The 13,944-nt window shown below is 48.2% G+C and overlaps 1 protein-coding gene across 1 annotated transcript in view; it reads right to left on the bottom strand.

The window, feature by feature from the left end:
* Positions 1-4,496: 4,496 nt before the first annotated feature.
* The window catches only part of LOC108791983 (alanine aminotransferase 2), a 26,929-nt gene continuing 17,481 nt past the window's right edge, over positions 4,497-13,944 (bottom strand). The window contains exons 5-11 of the mRNA XM_018562647.1: positions 12,678-12,921; positions 12,389-12,468; positions 11,359-11,495; positions 11,093-11,267; positions 10,232-10,387; positions 7,621-7,733; positions 4,497-4,995 (exon numbers count right to left, since the gene is read on the bottom strand). Of these exons, the coding sequence (XP_018418149.1) occupies positions 4,905-4,995; positions 7,621-7,733; positions 10,232-10,387; positions 11,093-11,267; positions 11,359-11,495; positions 12,389-12,468; positions 12,678-12,921 (996 nt within the window). The 3' untranslated portion in view covers positions 4,497-4,904. The remainder of the gene's footprint in view (positions 4,996-7,620; positions 7,734-10,231; positions 10,388-11,092; positions 11,268-11,358; positions 11,496-12,388; positions 12,469-12,677; positions 12,922-13,944) is intronic.

A 13,944-nucleotide genomic window follows, 5' to 3' on the forward strand; every position in this document is an offset into this window, starting at 1 on the left:
ACCAGCTTAGAAGAAAGTAGGGGTGTGATTAGTGTAAGAAGAGGGATAGAAAATGGTGCAATAGCTAATAGTGTTAGAACAGTGTGACAACCGGTCACCTTCTCCCAAATCTGTTCACTTCTTCACTTCTCCACCCCTTGCATCCCTCATACTACACAGCTCACCTCTGCACCCCCTGAGCATTGCAGGAAGAGGAATGCAGAGGAGAGAGTCTAGCAAAAAGGAATGCAGGGGGTGCAGAAGTGAGCAGTGTAGTAAGAGCAGTGCAGGAGAAGTAGAGGCAAGCAGTATAGGAAGGGGTTACTGGGGCCATAGAGGTGAGCACTGTAGGAAGAGGTGTGCAGAGGTGAACAGTGTAGGAAGAGCGCAATGCTGATGATAAGTCACGGGGGGGAGGCCCTGTCAGGTAGGGTGTATGGGGCCCCAAGATTTCTAATGAGAGTGTGAGTGGTGTAGGAGGAGGGATGGAGGGGGTGCAGAGGTGAGCAGTGTAGGAGGAGGGATGGAGGGGGTGCAGAGGTGAGCAGTGTAGGAAGAGGGGTGCAGGGGGTGCAGAGGTGAGCACTGTAGGAGGAGGGGTGGAGGGGGTGCAGAGGTGAGCAGTGTAAGAGGAGGAATGGAGGGTGTGCAGAGGTGAGCAGTGTAGGAGGAGGGATGGAGGGGGTGCAGAGGTGAGCAGTGTAGGAGGAGGGATGGAGGGGGTGCAGAGGTGAGCAGTGTAGGAGGAGGGATGGAGGGGGTGCAGAGGTGAGCAGTGTAGGAGGAGGGATGGAGGGGGTGCAGAGGTGAGCAGTGTAGGAGGAGGGATGGAGGGGGTGCAGAGGTGAGCAGTGTAGGAGGAGGGATGGAGGGGGTGCAGAGGTGAGCAGTGTAGGAGGAGGGATGGAGGGGGTGCAGAGGTGAGCAGTGTAGGAAGAGGGATGCAGGGGGTGCAGAGGTGAGCAGTGTAGGAGGAGGGATGCAGGGGGTGCAGAGGTGAGCAGTGTAGGAGGAGGGATGGAGGGGGTGCAGAGGTGAGCAGTGTAGGAAGAGGGATGGAGGGGGTGCAGAGGTGAGCAGTGTAGGAGGAGGGATGGAGGGGGTGCAGAGGTGAGCAGTGTAGGAGGAGGGATGGAGGGGGTGCAGAGGTGAGCAGTGTAGGAAGAGGGATGGAGGGGGTGCAGAGGTGAGCAGTGTAGGAGGAGGGATGGAGGGGGTGCAGAGGTGAGCAGTGTAGGAGGAGGGATGGAGGGGGTGCAGAGGTGAGCAGTGTAGGAGGAGGGATGGAGGGGGTGCAGAGGTGAGCAGTGTAGGAGGAGGGATGGAGGGGGTGCAGAGGTGAGCAGTGTAGGAGGAGGGATGGAGGGGGTGCAGAGGTGAGCAGTGTAGGAGGAGGGATGGAGGGGGTGCAGAGGTGAGCAGTGTAGGAGGAGGGATGGAGGGGGTGCAGAGGTGAGCAGTGTAGGAGGAGGGATGGAGGGGGTGTAAAGGTGAGCAGTGTAGGAGGAGGGATGGAGGGGGCGTAGAGGTGAGCAGTGTAGGAAGAGGGATGGAGGGGGCGCAGAGGTGAGCAGTGTAAGAGGAGGGATGGAGGGGGTGTAAAGGTGAGCAGTGTAGGAGGAGGGATGGAGGGAGTGTACAGGTGAGCACTGAACATGCACTTCCTGGTGTCACCACCCACATAGAGCCTGACTTCTGAACTGCAACCCAGCGTCTGAACAATGTAGCATCATCATTGCTTGCTGGAAGCAATGCATGATGGGATATGCAGTCTTGAGAAACGGAGTTTGCATCACATTATGCAGCAGGCAAAGGGATGCATAGCACACTGGGAATCCAGGAAGTTGCTGGAAGTGATGGGCAGACGGAAGGGACTTTTTCAAGCAAGCTTTGATTGAATATATAACAGGAGAGGATTTGCTGGGACTTTCCAACTCTTTTAACCGCCTCATGCGGGTTCACATAATTGCATGTCATCTGCTTGACGTGGTTACACTCCTGCTGCAACTGTGTTCTTGGTATTGTTTTACACAGCAGGCGATTGCTGTTTGTGTGCAAGCGATCCGGCAGCTGTATAGGTGCTGGATCGTTTGTACAGAGCGGCACTGTGGGTCACCCCCCTGGTCGCTGCCACCAGCTTCCCTGGGCTCCGCTGTCCCCCTTGTGGGCCTGGAACCGGCACGGCAGGTCTCCCCTGATAGATCGGAGGGAGACCAGCAAATTTCTAGCCGCTGATCTCTCCTCCGATCACTGGACCCGGAAGTGACGAGCATTACATCACTTCCAGTGTCACTGCGTACATTCTTCGGCTCTTAGAGCCAGGAGCAGCTGGGGAAGCAAATCTCTGTTTCATCAGCTTTTTTGGGGTCCCTAGGTGACATTCGGGGTCTGAAAGACTTCAGATGTCTCCATAAAGAGGACCTGTCACATCCTATTTGCCATTACATAGGGGGCTATGTGATAGCAATAAAGTTGAGTGTAAAAAAAAAAGTAACTTAAAAATAAATACATTTAAGTCCCCTGCCCCCCACGTGCACGCACATGAATGAAAATTGTGCCACACATGTTATATATCGCCGCAAACTTCGCCTATGGGAAATTTGGGGTATTGAAGTTTTTTGCGGTTTCACGGACGCACGCAATTTTAGGGCTCCACATGTTTGGTATCTCCTTACCCGGCGTGACCCCGTCTTTTATATTTTACCAAGACATTGGGTATTATATTCTGTTTTTGTGCACTATCTATAATTTTAGTGTATTTTATCCTAAAAATACTAGTTTGATAAACATTTGCGCAAATACCGTTCGACATAAAAAATTGCAACTAGTGTCTTTTTATTCTACAGGGCCTCCTTTGCGGGTGTGAAGCTGTTTTCTAGCCCAAAAATTCAGATTTTATCATGTGTGTGCAAATGTAAGAAAATGCTCCGGACAAGAAGTGGTTAATTCCTCAACAATGTGTCCATTTGTGTGCAAGATACAAAATATCACAACCGAGCAAAATGGAAACAATGTCCTTGTTTGAAAATAAAACAAAAATGTCACGCCAGTGTCACACACACATACAAACACGTGTGTGCGTGCAACACCAGCATGACATTTTTGTCTACACACAGCAGTGAGCAGACCAAGCTGGCCCAAGTGGCACTTGCATGCACACCACTGCTATAGACTAGCTCAGGCTAGACGGGCAGTGGCAAAAGCCAATCAAAGAGCAGCAAAACTGGCACTGCATGACTGTCAGGGGCACCCTGATTGGCTGGCAGGAAATGTTTTTAAAAATACCAGACTTCAATGTGCCAGTATTTCTTTTTTAATACTGTCCTGACACTGCAGTGGTGAAATACCGGCAAGGTGGCAACCCTCGTTCATATTCACCTGAAGAGTCAGGCCAACCCAAAGGCATGCCTTGTTTGGGAGGCCCAGACCCAACTCACCTGCGGATTACATCACAAGAGCTGCTGATTGGCTCAGCCATTTTTTTCCCACAATAAGCATTGTTCCTATTCAAACCTTAAGTTAACTCTGATTGGTTCTAATTTTTTTGTGCATTTAATTAAAAAAACAACAAACAAAAAAAGCCTCCATTTCATGTGTAAAGTGAGTCACCATGCCATTTTAGATGACCGCAGACCAAAAAAATGAGGGAGACTCATGCCATTTGTTGCCTCTCTACATCTTACAACTGCTGCAAACTGGCAGTCGGTTGTATCAATAAATACAGGCAGATGTGAATTGATTTTCCCCCATAACACACATGTATTTATTCCATGTGATGTTCCTAATGATGTCACAGAGTCCAGATAGAATTCAGGGACTTAGCTGACAACCTTAGGGTCTTAGGTCTGCCACGAACTTGTGTCCCTACAGGTTAGCTATAAACTGAATGAGTGGGCGCCGGGACAATCCACACTGTAACATCAGACCATAATGAGGAAGTCACACATTAAACTTTATTACAATCTTTATTGGTTAATTTTAAGACACCATTAAACGAGCCCTTTTCACATTTTATGTAAATCTCCCTCATCCAACCGGCTTTTATTACAGAAAAATTACCCTTAAGATTTAAGGAATTTAACGACATGGGCCGACTGGAAACCTCACCTTCCCCCCGGGAAGGGGGGGTCACCACACCACGGGGGTCACCTTGGAATAAGGCAGTAAAAGAGGTACGGGGGTGGCTATGGGCTGATCAGGGCCTAGTTGAAGCCAAAAAACTGCCCTTAACAAAGATGTCTTCCGCCATTGACGGTGAGGAGCGGAGATTTCAGTTCGTCGTCATTTGCATAGCAGCGTAATCCAGTGAGATTTACAACTTCAGCAGCGTGGTACAGAGAGCGGTTCTCCACTCGGTGGAAGATTCTACTGGGGATGGCACATTGTCAGGATTTATGGATGGAGGCGCAGACACCACCTGAAACTAAGATTTAGAGAACGGGCCATTTTATGGTTAAAAATAAAAAGGTAAAAAAGGACATTTGTGGGACCACGGGAGGTTACGTGGTGGACATGCGGCCATCAGTCCTTGAGATTAATGTTGTAGGCACATAGTAATCACCTCTCATAGCTCCTCCATGGCTGAGAATTTCCTAGTGAAGTCCCATCTACATGCGGCAGAAGTCCGACCTCGGCATAATACTATCAATGATCATCATATACAATATATTGGCTTTATGAAAATTCTACAGCCTAAGTGCTCCACCCCCAGAGAGACATCCGTCCATCCAGAGAGCCAAAGCCAAGCGGCTCTCACCACCCAGCGTTCTGGAAGGATCAGAGAGCGTTTTACTCGTTGGGCAGAATTTGACACACAAAACAAACTTGGCCGACTTAGAAAGGTGCAGAATCTATTAAGAGCAGCTACAGTTCATTGGACTCATCTCTCCTCATCCAAGATTGTTCCAGCATTGTGACTTCAACGTTTAGGAGTATTCCTGGACAAACTTTTGGTGGAAGTCCTTCAGTCGCTCCAGGAGAACCTTTAGCTTTTCATTAGAAGGCAGGATGGTCATCCTGGGGACAAAGAGAGAAGAGAGAGGGGGGGAAGTCACTTTTTAGGACCAGAATTGGGCCTGAGAACATTCAAGGCGGTCAGATAGGTCAATGAATACCAGAATGTTGGCACGCGTCCATACATAGAATGTCCTCTGCAGTGGTCCTCTCCACTAGGCACCCCGGGGTACAATAGTTTGCATCAAACAAGGAACGGCTCCAGGGACTTCAAAGTACCATCTTCAAAGGAAGCTTGCTTCACAATTGTATTCTTCAACCAATTTGCAGCTTCCTCTTCAGAAAGGGTCTGTCCATGACCCAAAATGTAGCATGATATACTGTAAATGGACGGCTTTCTTTGCCACAATGTCTACATGATGCATTAAAGGAGAACTACGGGGTTAAGGCTTTTCCCCATAGTTCTCCTTAGGGTAACGGGAGGACACAAACTAGCGTCCTCCCGTCACCCTAGGCTCAGTATACTGCAAGCTGTAGCCCGCGGTATACTGAGACACCGCAGCTGAAGCGGATCCCGACAATTATGTCTGGATACGCCCAGCTGCGTGACTGACAGCTGGCTCTGCCTATCTAGAGGCAGAGCCAGCTGTACCCGCCCCCTCCCCCGTCGGATCGGCGGATCGGAGCGGGGAGGGGGGAATCCAGCCCCTCCCCTGTCACGGCAGAGAGCCGTGACAGGATCGAGAGGTGAGCGAACGCCAGTATGTGTTCGCTCACTTCCCGATCTACTGAGCCGACCTGTGACAGTCTCATTGAGGTGAGTGAGAACTATGAGGTGAGTGAAAAGCACTCACCTCATAGTTCTCATTTAAGAAGGAGTTAAGAATACAATTAAGAAGATGAATTTGACGATGCTACTTAGAAGTCCCTGTTGCTGTTCAATGTTCAGAGAAGTCACTGGTCAATGCCTGATTGGTTGCCTTGGCTGGGTACAACTAACTGGTTCTTACCTGAAGTGGTGTGTCCCTTCCCGCTGGCCAAAACCACTCCCCGGAACAACGCAGATCCCAGTTTCCTCCAGGAGCTTCATACAGAAGAACATGTCTGGTGCCTGGCCTTCTGCCTGGGGGAGATCAGAAGATGGATACAGGTCACCACACAGAAGAAAAAAAACACTATGGGCTACATATGTGGCAAGGCTGAAGAGACGCAGGTACATCAGGCCCAACTTCCACTAATCCTAGCAGTGGGGGTCCAGAGGAAGAAATCATAAAAGGGCCCGAGGAGGATCCAGGTACTATTACTGGAAGACACTCCACACCTTACCTACTGTTACTGTTTAAAACAATTTCCCAGGTAAGAGTTTACAGTAGAGATCCCTTACCCACAGTCCCGATCGGTTTCTTACAGTAGAGATCCCTTACCCACAGTAGCGATCCCTTACTTACAGTAGCGATCCCTTACTTACAGTAGCTATCCCTTAACCACAGTAGCGATCCCTTAACCACAGTAGCAATCCCTTAACCACAGTAGAGATCCCTTACCTACAGCCTTACCACACAATAGAGGTCCCTTACTTACAGTACAGATCCCTTACCCACAGTAGCGATCCCTTACTTACAGTAGCGATCCCTTAACCACAGTAGAGATCCCTTACCCACAGTAGAGATCCCTTACTTACACTATTTCCAGTATTTATATAGTGCCAAAATATTACTCACAGCTTTACAGAGTACATAGATCCATTCACACGCCACAGTTTAATCACCAATAAAAGATCCCTTTCCCATACTGCACAGTAAAGTAAACCATAGTAAATATAACCCTAAAAATTGACACTTTTGTGGCAAATTGCTCAATGGAAGGAGACAATTTGGTACAAATTTTACATAAAGCTTATTTTACAGCTCAAAGACTGCAAAAACAAAATCCCAGCCTCTCTCCGACCTGTTGGGGTTCTGGATACATAGCCGAAAACCTATATTTTAAAATATTCTAGACTTGTTTGGGCATACAAGACTTCAGGCATCTGGCAACATACATGGTGGATTTACCCAACCTCCCGTATACTACGTCTCCTAAAATCTACTTGCTGGGACTGGTCGATGGTCTAGCTCCAACAAGAGAAGGAAATACTCTTCTGGGTCTCCTACAATGCTATGCTAGAAAGGCCATAGCCATGGCATGGACAAAGCCGGACTCTCCCTCTATGCAGTTCTGGAAAAAATCTTATAAGCTGTAACCTCCCTCTATATGAGGTACAGAGGAGGTCTCCACAAATTCCTAAAAGTCACCCCCGGGCCTGGCAACCATCCTACAGCTACAGATCTGCTAAAGCCAACTACTGGTACCAGTTATGTGACCCGTGAAGGGGGGAATCCAGCCCCTCCCCTGTCACGGCAGAGAGCCGTGACAGGATCGAGAGGTGAGCGAACGCCAGTATGTGTTCGCTCACTTCCCGATCTACTGAGCCGACCTGTGACAGTCTCATTGAGGTGAGTGAGAACTATGAGGTGAGTGAAAAGCACTCACCTCATAGTTCTCATTTAAGAAGGAGTTAAGAATACAATTAAGAAGATGAATTTGACGATGCTACTTAGAAGTCCCTGTTGCTGTTCAATGTTCAGAGAAGTCACTGGTCAATGCCTGATTGGTTGCCTTGGCTGGGTACAACTAACTGGTTCTTACCTGAAGTGGTGTGTCCCTTCCCGCTGGCCAAAACCACTCCCCGGAACAACGCAGATCCCAGTTTCCTCCAGGAGCTTCATACAGAAGAACATGTCTGGTGCCTGGCCTTCTGCCTGGGGGAGATCAGAAGATGGATACAGGTCACCACACAGAAGAAAAAAAACACTATGGGCTACATATGTGGCAAGGCTGAAGAGACGCAGGTACATCAGGCCCAACTTCCACTAATCCTAGCAGTGGGGGTCCAGAGGAAGAAATCATAAAAGGGCCCGAGGAGGATCCAGGTACTATTACTGGAAGACACTCCACACCTTACCTACTGTTACTGTTTAAAACAATTTCCCAGGTAAGAGTTTACAGTAGAGATCCCTTACCCACAGTCCCGATCGGTTTCTTACAGTAGAGATCCCTTACCCACAGTAGCGATCCCTTACTTACAGTAGCGATCCCTTACTTACAGTAGCTATCCCTTAACCACAGTAGCGATCCCTTAACCACAGTAGCAATCCCTTAACCACAGTAGAGATCCCTTACCTACAGCCTTACCACACAATAGAGGTCCCTTACTTACAGTACAGATCCCTTACCCACAGTAGCGATCCCTTACTTACAGTAGCGATCCCTTAACCACAGTAGAGATCCCTTACCCACAGTAGAGATCCCTTACTTACACTATTTCCAGTATTTATATAGTGCCAAAATATTACTCACAGCTTTACAGAGTACATAGATCCATTCACACGCCACAGTTTAATCACCAATAAAAGATCCCTTTCCCATACTGCACAGTAAAGTAAACCATAGTAAATATAACCCTAAAAATTGACACTTTTGTGGCAAATTGCTCAATGGAAGGAGACAATTTGGTACAAATTTTACATAAAGCTTATTTTACAGCTCAAAGACTGCAAAAACAAAATCCCAGCCTCTCTCCGACCTGTTGGGGTTCTGGATACATAGCCGAAAACCTATATTTTAAAATATTCTAGACTTGTTTGGGCATACAAGACTTCAGGCATCTGGCAACATACATGGTGGATTTACCCAACCTCCCGTATACTACGTCTCCTAAAATCTACTTGCTGGGACTGGTCGATGGTCTAGCTCCAACAAGAGAAGGAAATACTCTTCTGGGTCTCCTACAATGCTATGCTAGAAAGGCCATAGCCATGGCATGGACAAAGCCGGACTCTCCCTCTATGCAGTTCTGGAAAAAATCTTATAAGCTGTAACCTCCCTCTATATGAGGTACAGAGGAGGTCTCCACAAATTCCTAAAAGTCACCCCCGGGCCTGGCAACCATCCTACAGCTACAGATCTGCTAAAGCCAACTACTGGTACCAGTTATGTGACCCGTGAAAACTGATTTCAAAACCAATGGTCTTAAAACACTTTGGGCCCCTATGGGCAGCTATAGAGGTGGTATACAGTGCCTAGCCAGTATTATGACACCATGACCATTAAAAATGCTCAATGATTTACTATTCCCCATACAACTGTCGAAAACCTATACCCTCTTACAGGTGAGGGATGGCCATGTCAAAGAATCAATGCTTCCCTATGTTGAAATATCTTCTTTTACTGCATTGAGGCCATCTTTCCCAAATCTTGGTCCTTTGCCCTAATGATGCTGTGTCTGGGGATCACAGTATCACCCTTAGTTGACATACTAAGCATGAGCTGTAACTGAATTAAATAAAAGGGAATAACTAAGGGGGATCGTGCTGAGAGGGGGCGGTTCTCACCTGGAAAGTGGGCGTGATCTGAGCGGGAATACCTGGAAACCTGATATGACACCTGATGTGTCAAATGTGGGCCACGGATGAGGGTGACAGTGTCCCAGGGACTGGGACTAATATGTTGTATAATTATTATTATAGATTATTATACAGGATTTATATAGCGCCAACAAGTTTATAATTACAATACAATTCAAGACAAGACGGTAAGGAGGGCCTTGCCCGTGGGGGCTTACAATCTAAGAGGGGCAAGTGATACTTGAGGAGGTAGCTGTGTGGGGATGAATTGTTTGAGAAAGTGATGGTTGAGCGGTTAGGTTGAGGTGGGATAGGCTTCCCGGAAGAGATGAGTCTTTAGCGATCGCCGAAAGGCAGTCAGAGTGGGAGATAGACGGACAGGTTGGGGTAAGGAGTTCCAAAGAATGGCAGAGACTCTAGTGAAGTCCTGGAGGTGAGCATGGGAGGAGTTGACTAGAGAGCAGGAGGTCTTGGGAGGAGCGTAGGGGACGGGTAGGGCGATACTTTGAGACAAGGTTGGAGATATATCCGGGGGCGGAGTTGTGCATGGCTTTGTAAGTGGTTGTTAATATTTTGAGTTTTATCCTTTGGGCGATTGGAAGCCAGTGCCAGGATTGGCAGAGGGGGGTTGCAGATACTGAGCGGTTGGTTAGGTGGATAACCATATATATTACAATATATATTTATATTACCTCAAGTTAGAGTTATATCTACTTTAAAATCGTAGCTTCAGCAAAGTGTTGTCTTGTTTTATGCCATGGCAGTATAAAGTCCACAGGCATTAAGACAAGAATCCTCTATGATCACCTGACCTTCCAGCATCCAATCCATGCACATCTCATTGTGCGGCTCACCTGTGCCAGTTTGATGGCCCGCTCTGGTATTTCAATCCTGGGAAAGGAGTACATGGCGCCCTGGACGGGGTTACAGCGTATCCCGGGTGCCTGGTTCAGGATTTCTTCTGTCAGTTGAGCTTTCTCCGCCAGATTACTGAGGACAGCTTGTTTCTCCTGGAGGAATGGAGAGCACATCATTGGGATGTATATGTATCATATAGACAGAGCACACCGATAATCACGGGTGTAATCCCATATAGCACTGTTTTCTATCCCCAGAATAATCGGGTGCCTGGTTAATTACGCAGCACCGTACATAGCGCACAGTCACATCAGTCCCTGCCCTCTAGGACTTTACAATCTAAAGGTCCCTATCTCACATGCATACATACAGGGCCAATTTAGAGAGGAGCCAATTAACCTTCCAGCATGTCTTTGGAGTGTGGGAGGAAAACCCACCCAAGCACAGGAAGAACATACAAACTCAATGACAATGTTGACAGTGACCTGACCGTGATTCGAACCGGGGACCCCCAATGCTACAAGGGAGAAACACTAACCACTACACCACCCTTACTTCACCTCCCCCACTTACTTCTAGGGTGCCGGGCATCCGTCTAGTACTTATGCGACTGTGGTTGGCACATTAGAGTGTAAGCTCCTCTGGTGCAGAGACTGATGTGACTGGCTGAGTGCTCTCAGCACAGCACTGCGGCATATAATCAGAGCTATATATATGTATAATAATAATGTGCGATTGTGGTGAAACCTTAGAGTGTAAGCTCCTGTGGTGCAGAGTCTGATGCAAGTGGCCCAGTGTTCTCTGTACAGTGCTGTGGAATATGTCAGAGCTATACAGTGTGGGATGTTGGGTCTTACCGCCATGAACTGTTTGTAGGAGGGATCTCCAGGTTGAGGTGGATTCACCACCACATCCAGCAGAGCCTGTCCGCTCACCGGAGGGCACAGGCGGACAGACACCAGTTTGGTCAGCTGCTGCTTCACTGCTGGATCCATGTTGACCACCTCCATGTAGCCCCCTCGAAAGCCGCACCTGGAGAAAATAAGGGACAGATTGCATTGGATGGAATAACCCCCAATACCGGTCTGGAGAGTAAACTAGTTAATGAGAAGCAGGCACGCACTCTCCCATGAATCCTTTGGATGTAGAATGGAAGGAAGCCAGCTCCACCACATCAGAGTATTTTGGGCCCAGCTCAAACAGAACCTTCTTGAAGGAGTGGAAGGCGCAGCCTTTGGCGTAGACATTATCCTGGTAGACCTGCAATGAAAACAAGATTAAAAGTTTGTACCCCTGACACAATCTCACCATTGGAGGATTTATTGTATAGTAGGCCCCAAACTGTTTCCTGTTCATAGGACCCCAACTGGTTTAATAGAAGGGTCACCCTAAAGGGAACCTTTACTGAAGGCTGCCATTGCTGATCCACTTCCGAAATAAAAGTCTAAAGACCTGCAAAGCTGAAATTCACCAGAAATAATTGTTATCAGCATCCTTATGGGCCCCTCTGGTGTCTGGGGTCCCCAGGTAGCTGCCCGTTCTCCCCTTATTAAAATTAGCCCTTGAATCTCAAGGTACCTCACCAGCATCACAGCGGAAGGTCTACTATGGAATCTCTGCACTTCCCTCTCGGTGACTCCATATGCCCACCATGTGTGTAGACAATCCTTATAGTGGAGCTCCTGCCTGTCACGATCCAGCCAAGGGTAGGCATGTCTGAATCAGATTTATACTTATTCTGATGAACATCTAAAATTGTAGCGCAGGTCTGTCAGGGCCGAGTTAATTTGGAATATACCCGACATTCTAGCAATAATGAAATCGAAGGAAGGCAAAATGGTTCATTTGTATACCTTTGCGGTGGGGTTCTTTTCAGACCCCGAGTGTGTCCTCACCAGATACCTATGCCTGTGTGTGTCCAGCCAGCTAAATTTTAGGTGAGCCCCCTCTAGGGACAGCTGGTGGTAGTGCAGGCTGTGAAAACAGTTTGGCAACCTTGATCTACCTTCTCTAAGTATTGACAATTATTTTCTGTTAATTCCAATAATATTTCCAATGATCCCAATTAGATTTGAAAATTACAGTCATATGGCTAAAAACAAGAGTGCCTATGGCTGATTTTGTGAATGAGCCGCTTGCGTTCTACATTATACCTCATCGGCCATCAAGAAAAGATTCTCTTCGGCAGCAAAACGAACGACGTCCTCGATGCATTTCCGGCTCTGAACCTGACCTGGAGATGATGAACATAACATCAGCATGAAAAATAGACATGGGGGGGATGATGTGGTAGGAGATGGGGTGGTGAAAGGGAGCGAGATGGGGGGGAGAGGAGCGACAGAAGTGGAATAGCTGCCAATGTTAGGCTCCATCTTCCAAATAAAAGCAGGAATCTGATTGGTTACTGTGGATGACAGGTCCACCTTTGCCTCATTAGCTTACCTGTAGGATTTCCCGGGTTGATGATGCACAGCACTTTGGGGTTGCAGTGTTTCCGTGCCTCCTCCAAGGATCTCCGCAGTTCTTTGATATCCAGAGCCCAGGAATTCTCCTCGTCCAGGTAATAATTCACTTGCACGGCGCCCAGCTCTGCCAGGGCTGCAGAGTACAGCGGGTACTGAGGAATAGGGATCATAACCCCGGTGCGAGAGTTTCCCTGACCGGCCACCAGCAGCTTCAGCATCGTCTGCAAGAGAAACAACCAGAGAGAGTCATAGGTGAGAGATGGTTTCAGCGACCACCAGAGGAGAGACACCACCACTAAAACAGACAACAGACCGCCAGAAGAGATCGTGAGACCACCACTGGGTAAGAGAAAGAGAGAGACCACCACAGATACACAGAACCCCAGACCCACCAGAAATGACACTCAGAAAGACCACCTCCAAAAAGGAGAGAGACTGCAACATAAAGAGATATAACAGGCTACCAGTAGAGATAAAGAGACTGCTGCCAGATAAGAGTAAGTGACCACCACAGAAGGCACACCAGGCCCACTACCAAACGAGAGAGCAAGTGAGAGCGAGAGCGCGCGAGAGAGAGCGAGAGCAAGAGAAAGAGAGTGCGCGAGAGAGTGAGCGAGAGAGAGAGCAAGAGAGAGAGAGAGAGAGAGCAAGAGCGCAAGAGAGGGAGAGCGCAAGAGAGGGAGAGCGCAAGAGAGGGAGAGAGCAAGAGAGAGAGAGCAAGAGAGAGAGAGAGCAAGAGAGAGAGAGTGCGCGCGCGCCAGAGAGAGAGCGCGCGCACGAGAGAGGGAGCAAGAGAGAACGTGAGAGAGAGAGAGAGGGAGAGAGAGCGCGAGAGGGAGCGAGAGAGAGCGCGCGAGAGAGAATGCGAGAGAGAGGGAGAGAGAGAGAGAGAGCGCTGCCAAATGAGAGCGATATTGAGACCCAACAGAAGAGACAGTGAGGAGAGAGAGTCCCCCACTAGCATAGATGCTGAGACCACCACTAGGAAAGAAAGACCGCTGCCAGCACAGAGTCCACTATAACCAGAATAGAGCTTCGTTTCTGGTTGGGCCGGTCCATGAAAATTACCATCATGACAGATAATTGTAAACCAGTTTTATTGTCAGAACTCCGATCACAAGGATAATAAAATGAATGTCTTATGCAACTGGAGGTCTTATCAGAGGAGAAAGTGCAACAATTCTGAACAAACAAATCTGGGACAAGAAGAGGGGGGGGGGGGGGGGACAATAAGAAAAACCCGG

This window comes from Nanorana parkeri, unplaced genomic scaffold, assembly GCF_000935625.1.
Source record: "Nanorana parkeri isolate BGI_ZX_2015 unplaced genomic scaffold, ASM93562v1 scaffold588, whole genome shotgun sequence".
Classification (NCBI taxonomy): Eukaryota; Metazoa; Chordata; class Amphibia; order Anura; family Dicroglossidae; genus Nanorana; species Nanorana parkeri.